The sequence below is a fragment of the Calypte anna genome, chromosome 20 (assembly GCF_003957555.1).
Source record: "Calypte anna isolate BGI_N300 chromosome 20, bCalAnn1_v1.p, whole genome shotgun sequence".
Classification (NCBI taxonomy): Eukaryota; Metazoa; Chordata; class Aves; order Apodiformes; family Trochilidae; genus Calypte; species Calypte anna.
In genome coordinates this window covers 11,417,042-11,442,994 of record NC_044265.1, presented here as the reverse complement: position 1 = coordinate 11,442,994, position 25,953 = coordinate 11,417,042, and the positions used below count along the sequence as shown (strand labels likewise).

General features: G+C 41.4%; 1 protein-coding gene across 1 annotated transcript in view; it reads right to left on the bottom strand.

Moving 5' to 3' along the window:
- Nucleotides 1-25,953, bottom strand: part of CDH4 (cadherin 4) — a 407,807-nt gene that overhangs the window by 70,779 nt on the left and 311,075 nt on the right. Inside the window, exons 5-7 of the mRNA XM_030463155.1 lie at nucleotides 20,957-21,112; nucleotides 13,595-13,739; nucleotides 871-1,043 (exon numbers count right to left, since the gene is read on the bottom strand). Coding sequence (XP_030319015.1) covers nucleotides 871-1,043; nucleotides 13,595-13,739; nucleotides 20,957-21,112 — 474 coding nt within the window. The remainder of the gene's footprint in view (nucleotides 1-870; nucleotides 1,044-13,594; nucleotides 13,740-20,956; nucleotides 21,113-25,953) is intronic.

The window sequence follows — 25,953 nt, the reverse complement described above, 5'->3', positions numbered from 1 at the left end:
TGTATTTGCTGCAAGAACAAATGATCTTGCCCATCACTTAACTGATCAAGATCTCCTCATTCGTTTGGACACAAACCACACAGTCCAATCAGAAAAACCCTGGAATTTAAGTTCTCCCTCTCCCTCGACCTCCATCCCCTCCTTCCCAGGTCACTGCAACACACCACTGATGCTACACTGAGTTCTGTTTAATGGATGAGGTACAAATGCTTTCTCCTTGAGCTACACTCACATCTAGAGAAAGAAGAGCTCTGAGAGTGATACTATATAGTTTACATTTCTGTCAGTAAACCCGAAATTTCTTCTGCATCAGGAAAAGCTGCATCTTATAAAATGCCAGGAAGAAGCATTAAAGGCAGAGCCTCAAACAAAACTGAAATCACTGGAAGACATTTTCCTACTTTGGAAATGCCACAAGGATGCCATCATGAAACACAAAGTGTGTTGAGTACAGGCTGTGCAACTGCTTCCAAAGATAACATGCAAAGAACTAAGTAAGACAGGCCTAGAAAGGGCTATAGATGCCTGGCATTTATTTGCTCCCCAAAAGGAGGGGGACAAATGCCAATTTATTCACCCCCGTGCTCCTTCTGGAGTATTTTCTACATCTTTTGAGTTGTACAAATTTACACAAGGAAAATATCAGCTTCACAAGTTTGAAGGGTCTCCCAGGGTTTCATCGACTGATATGGATTAAGACAAAAATATCACATTAAAGCCACGCTGCCCCACAGCTGCAGAAGAAACAAAAGCCCATGATCTCTGTGCTGCAGCAAAAAACTTCTACAGGCTTTGCATTCGAGACAGGATTTGGGCTTTGCAAGTCAGTAAAACTCAACACCAGGGAAGGGATGCTAGCTTTACACTCACCTCTCTGTCAAGTCCAGCAGCCACAGTGACAATGTCTCCTGTCTCACTGTTAATAGTAAACATGTTTTGGGATGGGCTCTGTGGGGTTTGAGTCACGATTCGGTATCTCACCATCCCGTTTGCTGTGGTGCTATCATCTGCATCATTTGCTGTCACTGTCATCACATAGGTACCTGGGGAAAAAAAAAAAAGAAGACTAAATATCAGGATTATCTCATTGCAGAGCAGACTGCAGTCCCATTGACTTGGGGTCATGTATTCTACTCAGATGCTATGGCACTGGCATCCCATTTCAATCCAGCCAGTTAGGCAAGGGGGGATTGCAAAAAATAGCAACACTGCTGAGACTAGATGATCTGTAAGGATAGTGTTTACACATAACTGGTATAAAGAGAGAAATCATAAGAGGGTATCTATGATTAACTTCTAAATTTTTCAGTGATTGTGAGTTTTAGGGCAGCATTTTTTTTTTTTGGTCCTGTAATTTCATACAAATTCTCACAGATTTATTTCCATCCAATCTTGGCATTCATCTGGATCCAGATGTAGAGAGTCTGGATCCAAAAGTAGAGTTTAATACTGGAAACCCCATCAGACCTCTCAGCACCTTCAGAAGGACCCCATCAACATCCCCATCCCCACTGCAACAAGCAACTGCCTGCTGCCTCCAGTTCTTGGAGAAACATCCACCTTTTCAGCTCCTTCTGGAGAAATAACCATTTCAGCAGTGCAAATGGAACAGCTGCTGCCCAGCAGGACAGAAAACCAATGATTTGGTACGTGTGGCCAGCCAGGTATTGAATCATTGGTTTGTTTCTTGCTAATCATCAGTGTCTTCATTTGCCTTGCAAAAAAAATAAAATAAAATAAAAAAAAATCCCTGCTTTCTAGATACTGTTGGGAGTGCACTGATGCACTGACAGGCTCATTATCACTGGAGTTTGGCAGCAGGGTGTTTTGCTAAAGTGGGAAATTATCATTATGAGGGTGAAAGATGTTACTTGATTGGATGGACTCCTGCAGCTGCGTGGTCCTGTGACCCCCCCAGAGCTCATAGGGCCCAGATTTATGCTTGTTATATTGGTAGGAGAGAATGACTAAAAGGACAGACACATACTGCTTGCAAAATGCAATCTGCAACAGTGGATGAGCCTAATGATATGAGACCTGAAAGGAGGAGTGGAAGGCAAAGAAACAGTGAAACCAGAAACAACCTCATTTAATGGCCATCAAAACCCAACAGCATCAATGGAAAGATGGGAGGTGCTGTCTGAACACTGCTCATTTGGGAACTCTGAACCAACTCCTGAGCCTGCCATGCTGGAGGAGCTGCACAAAGCCTCCAATAGGAACCTGAGCTAAGTCAAGGTGCAGCCATGTGTTGCTTTATAGAAAGCTAAGCTCATTCTGACCACTTGGTTAGATATGAGCCCCTGGCAAACTTGAGGACAAGTGGTTTCTCATCTAATAGGCTCAGATCCCCAGCCTGACCATGAAGATACCAAGCTTCCAGTTCAGAGAAAGCAGAAAGCTAGAGAGCTTCCATCTGTTTGCAAGGGAGTTTAAAACATACCCTATCCACTAAGTGGGCAGATCTACCAATGGTTGCACCATGCTCAAAATTTTCCACTTAGCCAAGTGTCTTGAAACCACTGGGCATAAAGGCAACCCCCCCAGTATTTTCCCCAACTTTGGGAAAACAACATTTCTCAGTATTATCAAGAAGTGGCCTCATAAGTTTGTATTTTTGCATTGGGAAAGTGCTTTGCTGATCTCCTTCTGTCTGGTTCAATCAGGGTCTTTTTGTTCTCTGTGCTGATACATATCCCTGGGAGTTTTCTTAGTTCAATAAGAATTATAGATTAAAAAATAAATGAATGTGTAAAGCAAATTCTAATGACGAATACGTCCCTATCTTTCTGCATTAATCCTGGTTCACATTTGTGAAACGAAAACAAACTATTCAACAACTGTAACGTTTTCCCGATCAATAAAGCTCAGAATAAGGAAAAAACACAGAATTGAGGCAAGGCTGTGCAAGCAATGAATTTTCTTCTTTCTTTTCAAGCATTCTTTTTTTGCTCTTTTGCAAAACCAGTTATCATGAGACAAGGGGTAGAAATAAAGAAGCCAACCCTTAGATAAGTACACGGGAAACGTACAGGAGAAATTTAAATAGGAAATATGCTGAATGAGATGTTTGATTTGGAATTTATGTTATCTTAATGAATTCTATACTAAAAATATCTCTGAACAGAAGGTCAAAACCTGGGGCTAATGAAAACAGAGGTAGAAGAAAAAAACAGAATCTACTTTAGTACATGTGCAGTCTTAGGGCACGTTCCAAAAAACAGATGGTATTTCACGATTCACTTCTAGTGCAAGAAGCAACTCAGAAAGTAAATTTTTTTGACTACTAAGGTCAGGTGAAAGCACCCTGCACTTCTGGTCCGTCCTCATCCAGGACCTCTCAGACTGCACTGAAGTTTCCAGAATAAACCAGGATGTGTGGGTGGCTGTGGGTTCCCAACTTGGGAGGGGTATTGACCAGGCTGCAGCTGTGGTGGGCAGAGGATGAGCTGACAGCAGCTGTACTGTGGATGGAATGTACACTGGGTCTCCTTCACAATTTCCTTGAACTTTTTGCTTCTTTCCTGCAGTGTAGCATCAGGACTAGCACATCTGCTCTAGAAAAAAGGGCTGTTTCGACAGCATTTGACCTACTTCCCCATAAAGAGAGATGAGACTGGACAAATGTTTCTAAAGTCATGAACCGAGCACCAGGGAGCTGTATTTCAAGAGGCAATCTGCTCCTAATCTCCCATCTTTAATTTTGATTATGAAACCCAACCGCAGAGAAAATAAAGAGAGGAACTTGGCATTAATTACTAAGTAGTAACTTAATAAAGCATCCTCTGCAAAGGGCCCTGTGTGGCTGCAGCACTTTGCAGCACACGATGGAGCTGCAGCAGCTGCTTCCTTCCCCTGCTCTCCGCTGCTCCCTGGGGCTGCTCATCTGACCACAGTCTGCTGTAAACTGGCTGCAAATTACTCCTTCTCTCTGCAGCCCAAATGCTGGCTGGTATATCTGTTCCTGTTCCTATGCCCACACGTTTCCCACCTAGAAATGTTGACTGAAGAATAAGATTGTGATGGGATCTCCTGTTACCCCTGCTGAAGTTCTGTGGTACCCAAGGATGGCTCTCCCAGGAGATCTGCTGGTCTCACCTCCATCACCATCTATGTTTCCCTCAGCTTTCTGTACATTTAGTCTGTCTTTAAGCAAGACAGCCTCTAGATAGCTGTGTGCTGCAGAGAATGACATAAACATATATCTCTGCCCAAGAATACTCCATAGAGCAAGGTGGATATATACTGCTACAGTGCCTGACACCTTCTGGGTGCTATATAAAGTCTTTCACTACACTAAGATGGTTGGTGATGATTTACTTGCCATAAAAGTAAATAATGGCCTGTTTCTACATCCTATGCATAGGGATATATCTTCATACACTTTACATGTAAATAAAGGAAATACATCCCCATATGCAGCCACTCTTACTACACAAATTAGGCAGCTATACCATGGCAGGCTTCTCAGAGTTTACACACTTGAGGACTGAGGCTGCTGATGTTAGGGTCAAAGAGAACAAGCTCAGTTGTTGTGCAGCCCCAGTCTGCACAGTCTATCACATCACCAATACCCAGTCCAGACGGTGTTTGATGTAACTGGATTAAACTACACACCTGGCCTGCCAGCTCGGGTAGATAACTTGTTGAAAGAAAAACATTTCTCATCCAATCAGGCACAGGATGTGTTAAATAAAATACCTAACCTAGTACATCATGTCAATCTGAAATCAAATTTGTGGCATGTTGAACAGCTCTTCTGAGCACCAGATTGAATTATCATGCACAGCTAGTGATGACAAGATTACTGTACATTAGCTCTCATTAACTAATGTGCCAAGTTCATATATCACCTGAGCTGAAATTAATGTATGGCACAATGAAAGAGATCTATCAATAAAAGGCAAAACCCCAAGAATCTGCAACTTCACAATCCATCCCCTTTGATTTCCCAAAGACCACAATCTCCCAGATGTTATTTAATCGAATGAATATTTCAGTCTAACAATGGACAAGACACATGAGAGAGATGCTTGAAAGCACCCCTTATGGACAATATTCCCCAAAATATTCCCATTAGATTAATTAAGCTTTCTACAGCACAAGCAAAGTAATGCCTTACAGAATCTGGCAGGATGGAAGAAAAGAGAGATAATTTTCACCAGATATTCAGTTTTGTTTATCAATTAAAAAATAAATTACACCTGCTTGTAAAAGACTGCAGAAAGATTTTGTTAGGTTCACCATATCATTTGATCAGTACACTTAAATAAAAAACCAAGCAAAACAAGCAAGACAGCTGCCCTGTGTACTTACAACCAGATAAGCACACAGTTTTAAACAAATGTCCCCTCCAAATCACTCTGGAATACTGAGAATCAGCTGAGATAGTCCCAAAGCATGCAAAGGGCTGCTGGTTCACATCATGGTGTTTGCAATCTCTGCTCACCCATCTATGCAACTTCATCCCTCCGTAAAGACTGAGCTTTCACAGTTTTAAGACATACAAACAATATCAGCACAGTTGTGCTCCCAAAGTCTTTGTTACAATTGCTTTATAATTACCATTTTTCTAAGCTGGTTTGATATCCATTAGTTAGATTTAATGCATGTTAAAAAAGAGCTAATGGGCACTTATCAGGAAAAAAAAAAATAAAAAAAAAAATGATCACTTTGCCCTTTATAGCACATACCACTATAAAACTACACAATCCTCTCTCTCTGCTCATGTGATATAAACACAAAAAGCTAAAACTTCATCCAGATTTTACTGATAATGCTTATTCACTCTTCAGCTTTATTTTACAGTTTATGTTTTTTAATGGACGGTAAATGGTTGCAAAATCATTAAAGGTTGGTTAACCTTCTCAGTCTAATTTTGACCTACATGATACTTAATTTAATCACTCCCCCGTAGAAAAGGATTGAATCATTATGTGCAGACATGTGGTGATAACCATATTACACTAGATCTTCATTAACCCAAGTTAATAGTGGCTTTATACTAATGGAAACCTCCCCTTCCTCATAATTTTTTTCCCCCCAATTGGAAAGCTCACTTAGTACATGTTCTGTATCCAATCCTAGATGGAGAGAAGACAGTAACTGTTGATGGGAAGATTAAATACTGAAAAGTAGTGTAAAATTTACATTTCCTAAAAATGAAATTTTCCATGCAGAAGAGTTTCCTGATATGAGCTTTCTTCCCTACAGAGGATGCAAATCTCATGCTCCTATACCAAATAAGAACATTTCACCCTCTACATGATTTCATCCATTGCAACAAGGTCTCAGGAAAAAAAAAAGACAGCATGCAAGAAAAGCAAATTCAAATGAGCAATATGATGGGATCCTGAACAAGTCCTCAGAGTACAACTGTACGCAGAATTACTTGTGCACAGCTTCCCACTAAAACATCTCACCCAACAAACACATTTCCTCGAGTTAAATCCACAAGAGGTAGTTAATAGGTGACCTAAAGCCCTTTGACATACTCAGTGCTGTGGGTTTCAAATAAAGGACAAGGAGCCAGCTCACCAAGGTGCTGAGTAGAGAGCTGTAGGTAAACAGGAACATGTGGGAGATAGCAAGATGACAGAAGTTCCCAAAATTCTACAGCAGATGTAATAAATTACAAATACACATGCCCTAGAGAAAAAACTAAATAAATCAGCACTTTTCCTGAATGATATTACTTCAGTCATAATTGATAGCTACTGTCATTCTCTTTCACTATTATTTTTGTAATCGTTGGCAAATTTTGACCTTTCAAAACTAATTCATAAAGGATGTCACTTCCTAATTAGCTGAGATGCCAGCCTCTCAGCCTCAATCAAGGCAAAAGCCAGTCTAATGAGAATAAAGAGAGCAAGGAGGTCTGGAGAGATGACTGAGCAATTCAAAGAGACTGCTGTCACCTGGAACTGAAATAATACCTTATCATTAAAGAGGAAATAAGTATTTCCTTGAGAGGAAATGAAGGGATGCACTGAATGCAGCACACACATGGGCATGCTCAGATTTGGAGCTGATTCCTGTACAGCAGCTTGCAGCCTTCTGAGCCCCTGTGTACTAGGGAGAAAAAAAATAAGCAGACAAGATGGGCAAAAGCACGTTCAGCCCCTGAGCAACCAGGGGTTTTTTGCCCCCCTGAGCAACCAGGTTTGTCTGCATGAGCCAAGGAGCTTCAGCCCAGCTGAATTCCTGCAGATGGAGCCTCTCGATTCCCAGAGGCAAATTGAAAAAATGACTCAGGAGGAGACATCCTGAAAACACCAGCACCAAACTGTGCTTGAAAGTATGGCCTGGTTTTATGCTTAACTTGAGGCATATGCAGAGCTGGCTGCACAAAACCTGAGACTTAACACAGCTTCCACAAGGTTTGAGTTCAATCCTTGAATACTGACAATATAATACAAAATATAATGTAGTATAAATACTATAATAAATATACTACTATGCTATTTCTAACTGCTGGTTAAAAAAAGGCAGAGAGTGGACTATTGCAGTCTTGTATCAGCCTTCTAGAGTGGTCTCAGAACATGACTTTACACTTTTTTTCTTGATAGCAACTTGACAATTTTTTTCTGGCAGGAAAGATCCATAGTCTGGGAATTTGCATTAGTTTCTCACCCACAGCCCTATAATTCACTTTCTTGCTCTTGGGACTGGATGCTTCTGAAAAGGAAATTAAGAGCACAGATTTAATAACCACTCACCTCAAAACAAAAAGGAAAGACTGCCCCATGTGACTGCAAAGAAACTATTTCTTCTCTTCAAATTGTGCTTGGTTGAGCAAAAGAACTTAAAAAAGAATGTTGTGTATCCCACGTCTGTGTGTTACATGTGAGAGTTGGGTTGGACAAAGCCATTTTTAATGCCATATAAAGTGTAAGGATGAGAACAGCACCTTCCCAAACTGCAGGAGATGGTTCTGCACTGATGCACATATTAAGGTTTGAAATGAACCCAGAAGTAATGCACAGAGCCTGTGAAAAGCTCTGGGACAAAAGCAACAATCTGCTGAGACTTAGTCTGGCTCTTGGAAATTCTGCTTTTACATGACCTGTATGAATCCTATGGCACTTCCATATTTCCAGTGCTATCAATAGGGAACATGCATCCATCCAGGATCCTGCTCTGCTGAACCAGAGCCTTCCTGAATGGAGAGTGCTCAAACCAATTTTCCTCTAAGTTGTCAAAAAATATTACATGTTTTAACAACGAGCAGCACTGTGGCATTTCTGGAATGGCTGGCAATGGAAAGAAGGGGTTTTCACTCAGTGTCCTAAGAATTTTTAAAAATTAAGCATCTCCTCTTCAGATCTCAGGTGCTGCTGTTTCAGTTTCTTCCACTGCCACCCAGCAACACCCAATCTGTTCCTTCACCGAAAGAACAACTTGCAGGACACCAGGCTGAACAAGAAAAAGGAGCCAGAAATGGAGAATACAAACTCTCCATATGAATGTATTATATATCTATATATATATAAATATAAATGCAACTCTATGCCTTAAAAGATTAATTTCACGAGCCTTAAATTTCAGTTTAATTTGAAAACTAATTCAGCCTCATAATTGGCTTTCTGTTCAAATCATTGAGGCTAAAGATTTAAATTCTTAATATTCAGATGACTTTCAAGTTTCTGGCCCCATCTGTGCATTAGTCCATGGTGCTAATCTCTGAAGGAATCTCTGCTGGCACAGAAATAAAATAAACAAACTGGGACACTAGTAGAATAATCGGCTTTTAAAATCCTTGGCTTTTTTAATATACTGCTTATTTTTATGAGATTTCTTTAACTCAATTTGCCACATATAGATTCAGCTCCTAGCTATTTCTTTTTTTCCTGTGGGATGCTATCAACAATTATTGTATCAAACTTCCATGAAATCAGGAGGAGATGGGGAAATTTTAAATTACAACATTTCTCATGTAGGAAACACTGATATTCCTTTATTTTGGAGGACTGTCCATATTTAGCACACTTACACACCACTGCCAGAGAAGGTGGCAGGAGTGAAGTATCCTACTTACAGAATATTAATGAGAAACAAGGACCTGGATGAAACTGTAGTTTAAGAGAACTTTTGCTGTTGACTTGAGAGGGACCAAGATGTATCCAGAGAGTTAGTGAACTGGAAAAGATGAATGAGAAAGGAAAAGGCCAGGCTGACAGGAACAAATAGTTTTGGAGAGATGTGTTAATTTTTGACAATCTTTCTGTTAAAACAAAATAGATACAACCCAGAGCAAAGCACTCGAATCACTGCAGAGCGTTTCACATTGACCTTTTCAGAACTCAACGCTTCAGTTAAGTAAGATATCCACATCCTACCACAGAGTATGTTTTGGGGTGGTTAGAGCAAAACTAAGATTCTGCAGTGACCAAAATAATCTTTCTCCATCACATTTTTGCTCTGTGATTAAATCCCTTTTTTTCCTTTTACATTTAAGCATTTTCATTCTAATGTACCGAGGAATTTTTTTTTTTCTTTGAAACTGCAGAATTTCTTTTGAAAGAAAGACACCCCTGGGACACCCAGGGACACTCCTGGGATGCTGCAGCCCAGCAGCACAAGGGCAGGGGCTGGGCTCACAGCAGGCAGTGTTGTACAGCAGGGAAAAGCCAATCCCAAAGCCCAGCTCCTTTCTGCCATAGGGTGATGGAGCTTGCGTGGGGCAGCTCAGAGACGTGGGCTTTGGAAGGGCAGTAGAATCCTTGCAGGGCAGGGGGTGCTGGGCAGCAAAGCTGGGCAGTCCATCATGTTATATCAGTGCTTGAAAGGCAACTTCTGCAGCTCTGGGAGAACTTTGCTGATTAAGGCTGCCAGAGGGACCAGGGGAATTTCAGCTCATGCTTGCAGCTGCATTTTGAAAACTTGGCTGTGTTCTTCATATAGAGGCAAAGTTCAAAGAGGCAGAACATTATTCAATATGAGTAAAACACAGTCTTTTAAGATACACTTTCAAACAGTGGCACATAAATTAAAACAACTCGTGGAGAGAGTAAGGAAGAAGGATGGTCCTGGGGAAAGGAAAATCCTGTGTGACTATTTCTGCTCTGCACATTTGGAGGACCTGCATTTACACATTTAAATTGTCCAGCTGCATGACCTGAGGCCAGATAAGCTAGAAATACATTCAAATGTTTTCCAGAGTATCAGAAAAGGAAAAGAAATGCAATTCAGTTGAAGAGGCAGCATACATTCAAGGCTGTAAAGGGGCCAGGCTGTGACATGTGTTCACACTAAAGAACTTTACAGCACCAAGACGAGGTCCTGCTTTCAAGAACATTATACTACTGTGTAAGACACTATTTCAATTAAGGTATTACAATCCTAACCAGCAACAACAACCTATTATAATTAATAATACTTGATGATTTCTTTTCTATTCCTGTCTAGAGCTGCTTCAAGGTGACTCACACACCTCAGAAAACACGCTCCTTGGAAACCCGGGCAGCCTGAGTGCTCCAAGCCTGGGCAGCCCCTCCACTTGAACCCCACCAGACTATCTCTAATCAATCTTTTCACATTACTGCCAATCCTTCCACTCTTGGAAAATCCCTGTTGAAGGATATATGTATTTTAGAGTAAATCAAACTTGCATCTTCCATGGGAGGCTAAGTGCCCAGCAGTATCCCAGTGTGCTGCGGGTTGCAGTACAAATCCTTCCTGCATTCCCATTTTCTTGGTTCACTCTACCTCCTTTTGCCTTACTCACTGCAGTCAGTAACTCACATCTGGGCCAACCTTCATCCCCTTCATGGCCAGGCACAATTTGCAGCTGTTCCACAGGGTCAGAGATGAGGCCTGGAGCTCTATCCCAGCTCTCTGCATCCCAGCTGCTAAGAGGGGACCCCATTGACCTTCAGAGTGCAGCACCCACCAGATGCCTCTGCTTTGTCCTGTCCCCCAGGGTGGGCTGTTACAGCACCTCTGAGCCCTTTCCTATTCACTTAGAAGGGGATTTGCTCTACTGATCCTGCTGAAGCCTTTTAGGGTTCAGTCTGTGCTCAACAGTGTATTTTTGATGGTCGTGCTTTGCAAAATGTCCATGGGTAGAGATTGGGCTCCATATGTCACTTTATAATATATTTTTTTTAATCTGGGAAAAATTCCTACTGATTTCAAACAGTCATTGGCTGCCCTCAGAGTCAGGATTTATTTGGGATACTCTAGTACTCTAGCTATTTTTCTTATAAGAGGTGTGCAAAATTCTTAAGGATATTGCAGATACTGTGGTAATTGAGTAATACTGCATTTTTAATCACAGCCATTATAAATGGGCATATGGAAGATGTGAGAAATAACAATTGTACAGGATATCCAGGGAAGCATTTTCAGTTCTCAGGTGTAGTTCAATACCAATGAACAATGGAAAATGAATCCTGAACTCCTGCAACATAGAATAAGATTTTTTTTTGTTTGCTTGAAGCAAATCTGTACTTTATACATTGATATTCATACATATGCATATACATATTTATAGATGCATATATATATAAATAACTCACTGTTGAATCAATACTGAACACATTTTGCTGTTACCTCTAACAATATGCAATGTCTTTCATTGTCGACCATCCCCACAAATGAGCATGAATTCTGCCCACGTGTTTTTTTCTCTTGCAAAGGCTGGTATGATACCTCCTGAGTTATTTTGATAGTCTAAAGCATCCTGGATGATAAAAAGTTTCCAAATCTCTGCAAGATCTATGCTTAGGTAAATACATTGTCTAGACTTGTCTCTACACAAAGCAGAGATATGAACTCTAAGGGAAACGAGGAGCATGCAGTCATCCACACTAACTCCATGACCTCTCTATCATTATCTCAGACACATCATCATGTTTATTGCTAAGTACATGGAATGAGGGCCTCAGATACCCAAACTCCCAGGAGGTCCTACAAAAGCAAAGAACAGAAATTCAATACTAAAATAAACCTGTAAAAGAATACTGATTAAATAGAGAAGAGGGAAAAAAAAACCCACAAACCAACCCGCACCAAATACATCAAAGACAAATGTAATTTCTTTCAAATAGAAACAGATTGCTTTCTACCTACCTGCCTTAAAGGCAAGCACTGCAGCCTGGGATACAGAATACCACGAATCACTGCTACAAGCAAAGGCACAAGTGTTTTGTAGGCAAAGTTATCCTGATTTAATAGCTCAAAGGCTTATCTGGATTTCAGACAAGAAGAGGATGCAATTTACTGCTTCTTTCACACAAATGATCAGAGCTAGTTAAAACATTTGGGAACACTTTGAATATTGATCTGTCCTAGAATAAGATGTAATAAATTTGATTTCCTATGGAAATGTTGCATCAATCTTCAAACCCTGAGATGCCCCAAAGTGGCCTTCAAAGAAAAGCTGGAAAATCCTCCAGGAAGATGTCATTAGAGCCAACAGCTCAGGGACTTCTCTCATCCCCTCTGCAGGACCAGGATCAGGACACATCAGCCTGGGATCAACTGGCACATCACCACCCAAAGCAGGAAGGGAACTGTACCTATTCTTTCCTCAAAAATAATGTCACTTTATGTCCCCACTACATGTCACCACAGCAGCCCATTCCTCCCAGTGCTGAAAGACAATCAATCATGACTGTGAATCACCTTGTTAAAAACAGTGGCCACCAGAGACATTCCTACGACACCTCAGGCAGCAGAGCAGCCATGATAAATGTCTGCTGACACAAACCAAAGTCACGCAGCATTAAACCCTTACCTGACAAACAATCAAGGATAAAATTTGCCTTGGAATAATCTCACCCAGATTTCAGGAGATTTAAAAAAGTACTGGTGGCAGCTTTCAGGATTCAATTTCTGCTTAAATCATGAATAAACTCATAATAGTTATGCTCAGCAATAAGCTAAAACAATCCTGCTACCATGTTGGACATCGTTACACCACACTTAAATAACAAATAAAAAATATAGTTGAAAAGAAAACACTAAAGACCTTTACAGCTGCATTTTTCCAAGCATATAAACTAGTTCACATAAAAATCATCACTTATATTCCATGTAGGGCTTACACCTTCACTTATCTTTCACTCATAAATTTTCTGAAATTCTACTTCAGCTTTTTCCCCATTGTACCTTCTGTAACAAAAGTCCATGGGGAGGAAGGATGAGCCAGCAATTTCAGTGGGAATATTCCCACTTCAGTAAATTTGCATCAAGCCTCAAATAAGACAGTACTTTCTACACACCCTGAGACACAGCCTGATCTGTGGACTGGAGTCTGATTGGGTGCCAGATATTGAGTTTGCAAATGGGTGGATTAAATATCAAGGAAGCAGATATTCTATATTCCAGGCTCAGGGTCAGCAAAAGGCTGCTGCCAGCTTTGCTTTCAACACCTTGTAGTGAGAGCAAGAGCCGTGTACACATGTAATGAGTTGAAGAGAACAACAATACAGAAAATTAATCTACAAAACTGTTGCTTTTGCAAACTCCATGTCTAGGAAGGGCTCAACAGAATGTAGGTTCTCTACATTCCCTCTCTTTCAAGAGGAGGCAAAGCCACCACAGCACATTAACATTTGAAAGCTAGCAATAGAATTTTTTTTAACTGTACCTGGTTTCGAGCCTTCATCAACAGAGCCATTATAGACTTGGTTTATAAACTCCGGTCTGTTGTCATTCATATCAATCACATAGATGTAAAGGTCAATAGGATTCTCCACCTTGTTTCCATTCATATCCACAGCATGAGCCCGGAGCTGGGAATAAGCACAATGAGAGCATAATATCAGCACTTGGATTTGTTGCAGAATGAGAGACCATGTTTTGTAAGAACTCATAAATACTCCTCAAAAATACTTCCTCAAAATTGAGCTGAGCAGGTATCTAATTCCATCAGAAAGCAGCAATGTGGTTTCCATCTAGACTCTCCACACAGGAAGCTTTTCAAGGCTTAGGATGATACTCAAATAATGTTTTAAAACAGTAATTGTCAGTGGAAAACCAGACTGGTGGGGTGATGCTATCTCCTTTGCTGCTAATAGACCACTGGATTTTAATTTTTAAGACATGGTGATCCTTGCCTAACAATCTGAAAAGCAAATTTTGCTGAGTTCCAAACACAGTGAGGAAATGATTTTTACTTGAGAGGTTTCTTATGGAAATGTGCAACCTTTTATATCCACGGGAACAGGGATTAATAGGTGAAGAGACTTCACAGTGGCATTAGTATTGTTTATTCTTTGTTTAATTATAGTCTCTAGGAACAGCCACAGCTACCGATCCCATTGCACCAAAAGATATAAAACTCATCCCTTTCCTTTAAATGATGGAGCCCCTGTGGCAATAAGAATGAAATACTTTTCTCAAATTTGACTAAAATGTCCAATGATGAAGCACAACAATAATCAGAGCCACAGTGTTAAGTCCTCAGTTAAAAGTTGAACTGTGGCTTTCTCTTATTAGCAATAACCATCAGTAATAGTGCTTGAAAACAAGAGCATCTGTTTTCTGAACAAAAGGGACAGATACAGCATGTCAAAATGAGTAATTAATAAAACAAAGCAATCAACAATAGTCTGGAACAATCAGTAATCAGGTGAAAAAAGTGGATAGTTTTCTCATTAAAGGGAACAGATGGCCACTCTAAATGGTGTGTGTGCTGAGCAGAGCTGCTGATGTTGGTGTCAGGAAAAAAAAAAGACAAGTGAGGACAAGGCTGCACGGCCCCTGAGGAGGGCTGGGCAGCAGAGAGGCATTGCCTGGGTGCCAGCACTGCAGATTTCCTTTGTCACCCCTCTTCATTTCAGCACCAGTGAGCATTGCTGAACCTCCACACTGCCACGGGAATCGGGGACGGTGCTCAGGACAGCTGTGTGACATCCTACAAGGCTGGCAGGATGAAGAATGAAGGCTTCAGAGGACGTTAGCTTCATGGAGAGGTTGGCTGGAAAAGTGGGGCTGGTGGACAGCTGATCTACCCACTACTGCCCTGCACCGAGCATTTTGTATGGTATGAGCCCCACAAGCACGCTGACACACACCAGCTCATTCCTTCAGAGGGATGGAGGCCTCTGGTCCCTCCCAGCAGCTACCCTGGCTGTCAGGATGCTGCTGGGAGTCAGAGCTCCTGTGCCAAGGAGGTCTCAAGCTCTTTGATGCATGACAAATAAATGTGCTAATTGCATTAGCACCGGTTCCGGCTTTCGCTTTCGCTGTGCTGTGATTGATGCAACTTTCTCCTTCATGTACAGTGCTCTGAAGTCCAGGGCTTAACAAAAGAAACTGCATGCTATTAGAATGGGCTGGGTTAACATTTAATCAAGCAAAGAGAACAAACTGCCATGTGAAACGAGCTGGGAGAAAACATTTTTTTAAAAGAAGTTGAGCATCACTTTTTCTTTAAAGAAGTCCAGCTTCGTTTGCAATACAGATGTATACCTGGGTTTCATGACTTGTAATGCTCTTAATATCTGCATTACTTGACTGCACACAAACTCCTTTGCCTCCCACCTGTTGAGCTATCCTCCATCACGTCAAATGTAGCACTTCAATAACTTTACCAGTCAGAGGTCAAACTGCCTTTGAAAAAAAGTAATTCGGAGCCAAAATTAAAGTTATTATCTTCCAACTGAGGCAGCACTGGGCTCTCTCTTGCTGCACTTCTAGAAGAGGAAATGGTTCCATTCAGAGATAAAGCAGAGAGCAAAGCTGGTATCTTCCCTCTCAGATCTGACTCTCCCCTTGCAAATCTTTAATTACATTTGATAGCTTTTGTTTGAAATCTCCAGGAGTAAGGGATTTCTCAGCAATGCGTGTCTATCTGCTTGTTGCACACACTAAGCACACATACCCAAAAACACATCATTCCTGCCTGCTCTCAAAGAGCAGATGATTCAATAAGTGATACTACAGGAGTGTCACCAAGCCTGCTGTGATGTGCCCAAGCACCACCTCTGCCCTGAGCCCAGCACCAGCACCCAGGATGAGTGATGGGAGGGAGGACAGTGCCAGGATCCTGGGTGCTGAGTGGGTGCTGGTGCCCTGACTAGCAGGTAGTGGGCTGCCTGTACTTCTACTCCCCTCCTGCTCCTCTTTTGCCTTACTTCAACGAATTTTTCTTCTTCTTTCCTCCTTGCTTGCATGAATTTTCTCTATTCATATTCTTATAGCAGCTCCCATGTGCTAATGCCTCTGTATCCCTCCACAGCACATTGCTCCTCCGTGGTTCATTCCAATGGCAACAGAGGGAGAAGAGGGGTTGGATTCAGCCAGGGGCTGAATCCAAACTCTGCTCAGTGGGAGCTCTTCCTAGTCAGAGACCATTCCTCATCAGAGACCATTCCCAGAGGAGGAAGCAAAGGAAGGAGGGACACCAGTGGGGCAGTCTGCCTACTGGGAAACCAGTTGTATCTCCAAGGCAGATCAGATACTACAATTCCCTTTCCTTAATTCACCTCCTCCTTTATGCTCCCACCCTACTTTTTCTATTAATGAGGCACCCTCCAGCTGGGCAACACACTTTGTTCTGGAATTGTTCTTCTGATGCCAAGACAGGGCTCACTTGTGTGAGGCAAAGTCTAACATGGTGCTTGATGGCAAGGCACAGAAGGTGCTGGTTGGGCTCCATCAGGCAAATGCATTTAGAGCTGGAAAAAGCCACCACTGAAAAGGCTGCTGAGGACAATCTGGGTCACAGGACCATGTCAGACACATGTCAGACACAGGCCACATGTAAGTATTCAAATGGAACATTTATAAAGTTGGTTTGAAATATTCAAAACTGTCACCAAGAGGGAGAATGTAATGGAAGTGCAGAAGGAATAAATAACAACAAATGAAATACCTTGCAGGGCATTCTGAAAAATGAATACAGGTAGTTGGCTAATCTCTAGGTGCTGTATCACTCTGCTGCACTCTGCCAGCCAAGGAGCTGGCTCAATATTCCTTAACAAATATTGTTTAGAAGTATGACAATCATTGCTATCATATTCAGCAGCAGCTACCACAGGTCTCTGAGGTTTTTCTACTGATGGTTTCCAGTGTGAATGTAGCTGCTGGCATACAAATGATTCGGTATCATGATTATTGATTACACTGGAGGCTGGTGGTATCTGAAGGTAGTTAGTCAAAGTCAACAGAGTGAATTGTGTTAAATATGAATATTACTTATGCACTAATACCACTAATACAAATATACATTATCAATCAGTGACAGAGCCTTTAGGCAATAAGCATACAATGTCACACCTAATTTGTGTGCTCATAATTGTGATTAAAAGTTCAAATTAGAGTACTGCAACACAAATGGCTGGCATTACTCACTAGAACTTGGTTCAAAATAGTGGAATTAGCTCTTGTATCCCTTAATTTCCAGTACATTTTTCCATCTCTTTGCACTTCAAACAACTCCTTCTCAGACCACAACCCACCTGTTCAGCTCCAGCCATTCCTGAGGCAGCATTCCATCAGTCTGATGCTGCAGGCATCCACATGTGCCTGGGACTGTGCTTACTTCAAAGTTTCCCCATAATGCACATTACTTGAGTATCATAAGCAATGACTACCGACTGGTTTTGTTGATGGTTTTTGAAAACAGAGCTTGAAGAACTAAACTGCTGATTACTATCCCTTGTACTTGCCAGGCCTGACTGCAGCTTGATACAAAACGTGTGGCTGGATCAGAAAAGACATTCAGAGTCCCTAATTCTGTCAGCTCTACAAATGGGACTTTGGGAATTCAGCTAAATAAGGCTAAGAGAACTCATGCATATTAAATTACTACCTGCTGAAACTTACTTGGCATGCAATAAACATTAAGGGCTGACTACAAGGGCAGATGCAACAGCACACAGCTGCCACGGTAAGAGGGCAGCAAGACTTGGGGGAATGAGTTGGTGTTTGTGCTGGAAGGATGTTCCACAGCCACATCCACAGGCACTGGAGATGCCAAAGGAACTCCCAGAGCATCCCTCAGCACAACACGTGCAGCTCTGTGTTGCAATATGGTGTTGGCTAAGTAGCTGCAAAGCCCTTCTCATTTTTCTCTGCTTATATTTGCAGCTGACTCTGTGTCTGGGATGTCTGCAAGGTCTCTGGAGAGTTTGTATCCTGGTTTGCAGCACAGATGAGGCCAAAATGCAGCTGAACTTGCAAACCCCACCACTGCCCATCATGCTGGAAGGTTAATGCAGGAATGCCAGAACACACTGCACCTGGGCAAACGTTGAGTCCTGGAGGCAGAGACAGCTCTGCATTCATCAAGCTTGGAATGATCCTCCCTAAAGGTTCAAGAATGATCTTGAAAACTGAGGAAGTTCTGCTACAGTTCTCCTGGTCTAACTGGAAAAAAATCTCTTTCACCTTAGGAAAAGGTGACAAATGGCTTACAAAATGTGTGGAGAGTTAAAACACTAGCATTTTAAAAATGGTAGTCCTGAAGCAATACAGATAATTATGCAGAAGAAAGTATATGTTGAAAATGTGGGAGTTAATGAAATAGAACTCTTCATATTGTAGCCTCACAAACACTTGCAAAGGATGATTTTTTTTTTTTTTTTAATTTTTTATAATTAGTTTTTAGATTACCTGAGAATGAAAACAGCAAGGACAACACTTGACAGTGCCAGAGATGCTGAAAAGACTTCATTCTGTTTAGGACTGCAGAAAACCTGAAGCTGTGTAAATACACCCATCTTCAGCCAGAGTAGCAATCCCATATTGGAAAAGCAGCCCAAGAACTACTGGGTAACAGGGACCAAGGATGCCTTGCAGCTTCACTGACATCCTTTACCCCAGCTTAAGAGTTAAACTACTAATCTGAGCTAAAGAAAACTCTACAGCAGATGTCAAACCAATTTAAAGATGGCCAAGCTCTACAGTTCAGATACAACCCCACAACTCAGTCACTGCTTTTCCAGGACTCAGTATAAGCAGGATCCAAGTCTGCCTTTCCTTTCAATTAGAGGCTCAGCTATATGAAGTGGCATCAATTCATCAGCTTCCCTGAAACTTGCAACAGATGAGACCTTGGACTGTAACTCCTTTCTGGGAACTGGCTTAATTTTTTCCATTTTCTAGGATGGTCCAATTCCTACTGTAAGCTTTTGCAATTACACCTGGGTCATTACTTTGTATGTGGTGTATTTATAACTGCTTTATAAAGGGTTATTAAATGAACACGTGATAGTTCAACAAATCACCAGTCCATTGCTACAGAGGCTGAAGGAGCTACAGGTTGTTTAGAGCTGTGAATTAAAATGTTCTCAATCACCTTCGGCTGTTTTGCCAACAGAGATTTTCTATCACTCACTATTCCTGTCTATGAAGTCTCATAACTACTTACAAGTTATTCACTCTCTGTAAACTACATCTTCCTGTAGGTGTCATTAGTTCAAGGTTTCTGTAAAGAACAGAAAAGGCTGGAAATTCTGTGGTGCATACAAGGCACTTAATCAGTCACCTTTGCTAAGGTGAGAATTCAGCTTACCAAATTCACTGTAACCAGCAGGTGAAGTTCATTACTGGGGGACACAAGATTTATTATTATGGAGGACAAAATCTTTTTCATCTTATGTTCTTGACAGAGAGTGTCTGATAGCAGACATCACAGTGGCTCCATCAAAAGTGTTTACTTGTGTATTTTATTATTGACTACACTGTTATAATAACCTGGCACAATATCAACACCTCTGAGATGACACACACTGTATCTCAAATATTCCTTTTTCAAAACAACCTCTCTTCATATTTTCCTAGGCACAACAAACAAAATAATTGTTCTTGTTCACAGAGGATAAAATAATTTTCCTTCAGATCTTCTTTTACCCAGGGGAAATCTCTTTTTCCACCCAACTAAAGAGGTAATCTATTTTCTTTATCCTTCCACCCCAGTCCAGAAGCTGTGTCAACATGGTTAACTGGATACCTGATAAAGCTGACAGAATGTGCATCTCTGCACACTGTTAGGACTCTGGTGTCACTGGAAGTGACCCGTGCTGTTTCACTGACATTACAGCATCCCTGGGAACAGCTATTACGATGCCGATAGATGTGGCTAATGCTGCTACAAAACAATCCATGAAACAACCTTTCAGAACCACTCCAGGAGAGAACTAAAGCGTAGAAGCAGAAATTGCTTGAAATTTTGCAGGTCTATCGTGCAAGGTGCAACACTTTTTTTTTTATTTTTCTTTTTTTTTTTTAGCAATTTGCAGGACTGCATCTGCTGTGTAATTACGCTGTGCAATGTAGGGGCTGGGATTTATATCAAAACATAATGGCCAATTACATCCTAAGTGTGCTGCAGGTAGAGTATTTTATGAACTAGGATAGCACGAGGCATCACTTCTGAGTGTAATTAATCTTAATTAATTTTTGCATATTTAATATTAGCCTATCTGCATATTTAAAAACCTATCTGACACACCCCCATCATACTGCCTGAACATCTCCTAGTGATTTAAAATGAAAAATGACTACACCAATTATTGCATGTTTAGCTGCAGTAATGATTCTTAAATTAGCAATTTCCCAAGACATGCTAATGGAGTGATTGGCTTCTTATGGTTTTGGGGGGGTTCAGTCCACACATAAATTTGCTTGGATTTAATAAGCAGTGTGAAGTTGCACCACTTTAACACAAATGACTCGGGCTTTTTGTCCGAAAAGGACACCAGTTCAATTCTGCTTTGCATTGGTTTGGCTGATGTAGCAAGGGCAGGTTATGCTGAAGGGAAGCAGAAACAAAGGCAGCAGAAACAAAGCTCCAGCTGAGAGAGATTGAGAATCTCACTACTAGTTGAGCCCCAGCAGCCCTGTGCAGCTGGCTCCTCCTGGTTGTGATATAGGCTCTGATTTCAGACAGACCCCACCATGCTTCTCAAAGCTGCACGTCCCTTCTTGAACCTAATGGTTCTGGTACAATTTTGCTTTGAGCTTGTGAACCTAGATAAAACCTCAGATGTTTTATGCTTACGTGATAGGAAGCTCTTTCTTCTCTGTCCATGGGGCGGGTCACGTACATCCTGCCAGACACAGGGTCAATGTTGAAGACTTCCATCGGCGGCTGGTCGGCTCCCACTCCAGTGATGCTGTACCTGATATGGATCTCTTTGTCCTTATCGGAACGAATCTGGGTGAAATCACAAAGACAGCAGTTGATAAGTTTGGGACAAAAGCCATATGGATGTTTAAAGAGCCTTAAAGATCCGAGCCTGAAAGCTGCATAAATGGAACGCCGCTGTCAATTTTGACAAGGCAGCTGCACGCCAAAGGGTTGGGGGAAAGCCAGGAAAAGTGTATTCCACGTATTTTCAGCTATTTTTCTCCTCTTTTATTCATGACGATTCTCTAGCAATCATTGAAATTCTGACTTTTTGCCTAAGATGTGGGAGAATCTATACGAACAAAAAAAATGCTTTTTATATGTTATTGAAATCCTAGGCTCCTTAAAGTGTCCACAGTGTTCGGCCCTACCTGGAGTCTCCCAGCCATTAATCACTTCTGAAAAAGCTGTCTGCAAGCTCCCACATCATATTCTCAGTCCCTGTGACTGGGCAGACAAATATTCCCATGAAATTTAAAGAACTGGGCTGTTTGCTCCCTTTTTGTCCAACCCTGCTGGCTTGACAAGGGAGGGCTGAGAATACCTGGTGGGATGTTACCATTTCATTTTACTGTTTGTTGAAGAAGTGTGTTTGGCACAACAGCTTCCCTCCCATACCTTGAGAACACCACCACAAACTGAATATAGAATGTCAAATTACATGAACCTTAGAAACAGAGCTGAGAAAATAAAAAAAAGGGAGGTTAATATGTTGTCCTAGCAACCCTGACTATCTCTTTAAACCCAAATTTAATTTTCTGATCAAATGCTGAAAGAAGTTCTTGCAACAGCCTGACTATTCCTGAAAGAAAGTGCAAGGTACAAATAAATTACCACCCCCTGCACCATCACAAACTGTCTTGGCACTGTAAATGCGACGTGCATAAATTTTTCCCTAGCAGATCTATGAATACAAAAAAGAAGTGGGAAGATAATAGAAATCTTGTAGCTGAGTGCATGTTGGCATCTCTGCTATGGCAAGTGCAGACTCGGAGGAGCCTATGTGGGCTCAGTGGGATGCAGGAGGGCCCCGTGTTCCCTCAACCAGCCCCAATTTGGGAAGTAAAGGTGGTTTCCCAAAGGAAAAGGAGGTAAAGGAACTGGGACAGGGCTGTGGGCTACTCTTGCACTCCTCCTGCATGTGACCTGCTGCTGTTTCTCCCTCTCCTGATGTGGGAGGCTGACAGGATGCCGAATGTGGCTGTGCAGAATAATATCTGATCCCCTGGCTCTGAGAAACTCCTTTGATGCTTTTGTCCACATCATCATCAAGTTTGTACACTGTTTTCTTTGTACTGCTTCCTCCAAATAGTCTGTTCCTGTTAAGGATTAATAATGTCAGCTATTACTAGACACTGCCAGGATTGATTCGTGCTGCACCTACACTTCTGGAGCTGAAGGTCAGGGAATAGAGACAGTTTCATCTGTCTTTTCTCTCCAGGATTCACTGCTTGTTTAGGCTATTAGTACCAAGGAAAACTGATTGGCCTTGCACTGGTATAATCACTTAAAAGAGGTACTGGGGACATTGTGAAAGTGCCCTCATGCTGCACACAGCAGTTTCTACAGGTTTTTGTGGGCCCAGTGGGTATTTGTAATAGGGTCTCAAGTAGACAGGTACAAATACAATTTTCATTAGCAAATCCGTGGGTGAGAAAAGGAGAGCATATTAAAATCAAACTTTCCTTGCACAACTGTGGTTTTAATGATGGCAACCAACTCAACAGTTCAATAACTGAAGCCCACAGTCCCCATTTTTAGAAAGTCAGATTTCACCCTGCCAGGCAGACAGAGCTGAAAATTGAGTTTACATGAATGTCTCTGCAAAAGCATAGCTCAAGTCAGGGAGTTCAAGCTCCAACCCACTGCTTACATGTTTGCAGCTAAGCTCAAGGTAAGTGAAATCATGCAAAGCCACTGCTGGACCTCCAGCTTGGGGTCAGTGTGGTGTTCTAAATTACACATTAAAAATAAAGGGAAAAAATGGTAACTTGAGCTATACAGTTGTCTGTCTGTCTCCATTGACATGCATCTACACAGCTTCAAATGACCTATAACACATCAGGATAAAACCAATCCTTCCCCTTCAGAAAGATTTCCCTTAACAAAGACAAAAGAGGGAAAAGAAAAATATAAAAAACTATCTGCACCATTCCTGCCTGTTTGCTCACTGACTCACAAGTCTCAGGAGGATGTCCCCAGCCCCAACATGGATCAATTATAGCTGTAACTTGATCACAAGCACCAGAGAGCAAACCAATCTCTTGACTGGTTTAATTTTCACCTGAATCATGGAAGGGGAAAGCCTCTTAGCTCTTGCTGGACGTGCTATGTGCTTTTCTGCTCTATTTCCTGTTGCATATAGTACCCAGATCCCACTGTGATAGAAGCATTAGAAATGCATAAAGAGAGAGAGAAACAGGGAAAAGCAGGAGGGATTTAAATATTCAGTGCTAAAGGCACTATATTTTATTTTCAGGAAATGCAGATAAACAGAACTCTCTAAGAAAGCAATGTAGTTTAATAAAGTGTACGGCTATAGGATGTCCTTCCAGCATTTTTATTAGCATTAATAGGCTAAGCTGTCTGTATGGAAATTGTTGCAGATCTACGAGATGAAATATACCATAAGACTCAGTTATGCTATGAAAAATCCATGAGATAATTGTACTGCACTAAGCAAAACAAAGACAGAGGGAGATACGTTAAAAATATTCAACGATTCCTTATTTGTTGTCATCCTGTTACAGTAGTTTTCCTGTTATCTGTACTTAATTCCATTTCCAGGAAGAAAATGAAGTGTTCAGAAAAATCACAGAAGTAGTAGCACTTGTCACAGAAAGTTGCAAAGATCATTGAAAATGGAGCATAGTGTGTATTACTACTACTAGGGAGATATTCATCAGATGAAGGCACATGGTTTTTCTACTGGAACATGTAATTTTAGAACTCTTAATGAGATTTTAAGAAAAAGAATTTTTTCTACAGTAATCCTGTAACATTTGACCAAAGGTTTCATTTGCATAATTCCCAGGGTGCAATTTAGAAAATCTTGTTGAGAAGTTAAGAACATTATCTGAATACAATGTAAGGTTTACTTCTTTTGTTGAAACCATTCCTGAAGCACTTTACCATAATAATAATAATAATAATAATAATAATAATAATAATAACAACAATAATAAAAATCTCTATTCCCCAGGAGCTCACTAGATCAGGAGAAAAAAAACCCCAAACTGTTTGGGAGAATTTACTGGCTCAGGAGAGAGCTGCTTTGTCATTCATTTATGCCTAGGAAGTAAAAAGACAGTAATATATCCATATGATAATCTTTTGACTGGAGAACAGACACATGGATTTTTTTTTTTTTCATTTTTCTTTCCTTTTATAATACAGTGAAGAGTTATGTAGGGTTCTGGGTTACAGAACAGATGGTAGAAGGATAGTTTTCCTTAGCTGCATTTATCCATATTTTTACTTGGAGAACCCTTGGAGCTTTGAGCTTCTCCAGCACCAGGCACAGAACAACACTGCGTGTAATGACTTGAGCAAGATGAATGATGGTGGCTGATACCTGTCATAAGAGGAATTTGCTTGTAAAGCAGCTTTTACCCTCTAAAAAGTCTAGGAATGGATTGGATTGGATTTCCATCAGTGAAGGAAAACGCCCCAGATAGAAAGGTAATTTACGGAGGAAGATGTTACCCCCTCACCCAATCCTACCTCATGAACACAGGTGAATTTTTCCACACAGGAACCCTGGAATGCTGAGTGTGCTCACCTGTGCTGACAGATACAAATGGACATCTGGGAAGTGTGGGACTGGCCAACAGCAGAGCTGGGCATCACTCCCAGTGCCAGAATTCCACTTGGCTGTAGCAAACAAGGAGACAGCCGGGACCAGAGCTCAGCAGCCAGGCAGGGGCTGCAGGAGAACCAGAGCTCAAAGTATTGTGCAGCATCCAAAAGGGAGCAGTCAATGTTTGTAATTCAGAACCAGAATGCCCAGAGTGTCACTCAGCTCTCATTCCATTGGTGCAATTACACAGATGGGTGTTTTCCACTGCAGGTTCTAATATAGTAACTAAAATATATGAAAAGGAACATAGCAGCTCTTGAGATTGTTCAGAAAAGAATAGAGCCCTTCAGAGCTGGGATGCTTCTTGGTAACAATGCCACATTTAGATGGGCTTGCAAAGCAGCCTGCTTGTGACACAGGACTGCATCCTGCTTCTGCAGATACAACCCTGGGGCTCACACACCTCTAGCAGGATTTACTTTGTAGTTAAACTGTTCCCACAAGTGTTACTGGTAAGCAAAATTTCAACTTATGAGCTCCTTTGTGGTAGGAGATTTTATCACTTTGTTTTGCTTCTGTTGATCCATATCCTTCTTGTGCTCTCATCACTTCCATTTCTTGCTGTCTGGGTGTGATTTACAAGCCCTCTTGTCCCAGCAGATGATGGGAACCACCACAGATCCCCCCAACTCTCCTGTGCCAGGAGCAGAGGCAATGTCAGCATTAGGGGTCAGCAGATTGGAGGACACCAGTTAGTCCATAAATTACACAGTTTTGGGAGCAAAACAGCGCCAGAAAAAAAGCAGCTCACTGGAGATTGTTTGGATAGTAATAAAAGAAAAGCCTGGAAGCCTCAGAACCCGGATGTGTAAGGAGAGGCTGACAAACAAGGACAACTGAGGCTGTAGAAGAGCAGCCAGTGCTGTAACAACAGCATTCCTGTCACTAACAAACTAAATTTTAAGGATTTCACACAGCCATACAACGTGTGGGTGTAGTGAAATGAGGCAACCAGGTGCCACTAATTGCCAGGGAGTGAGCATGAGCTTGTGAGCATGAGCAGGCCTTT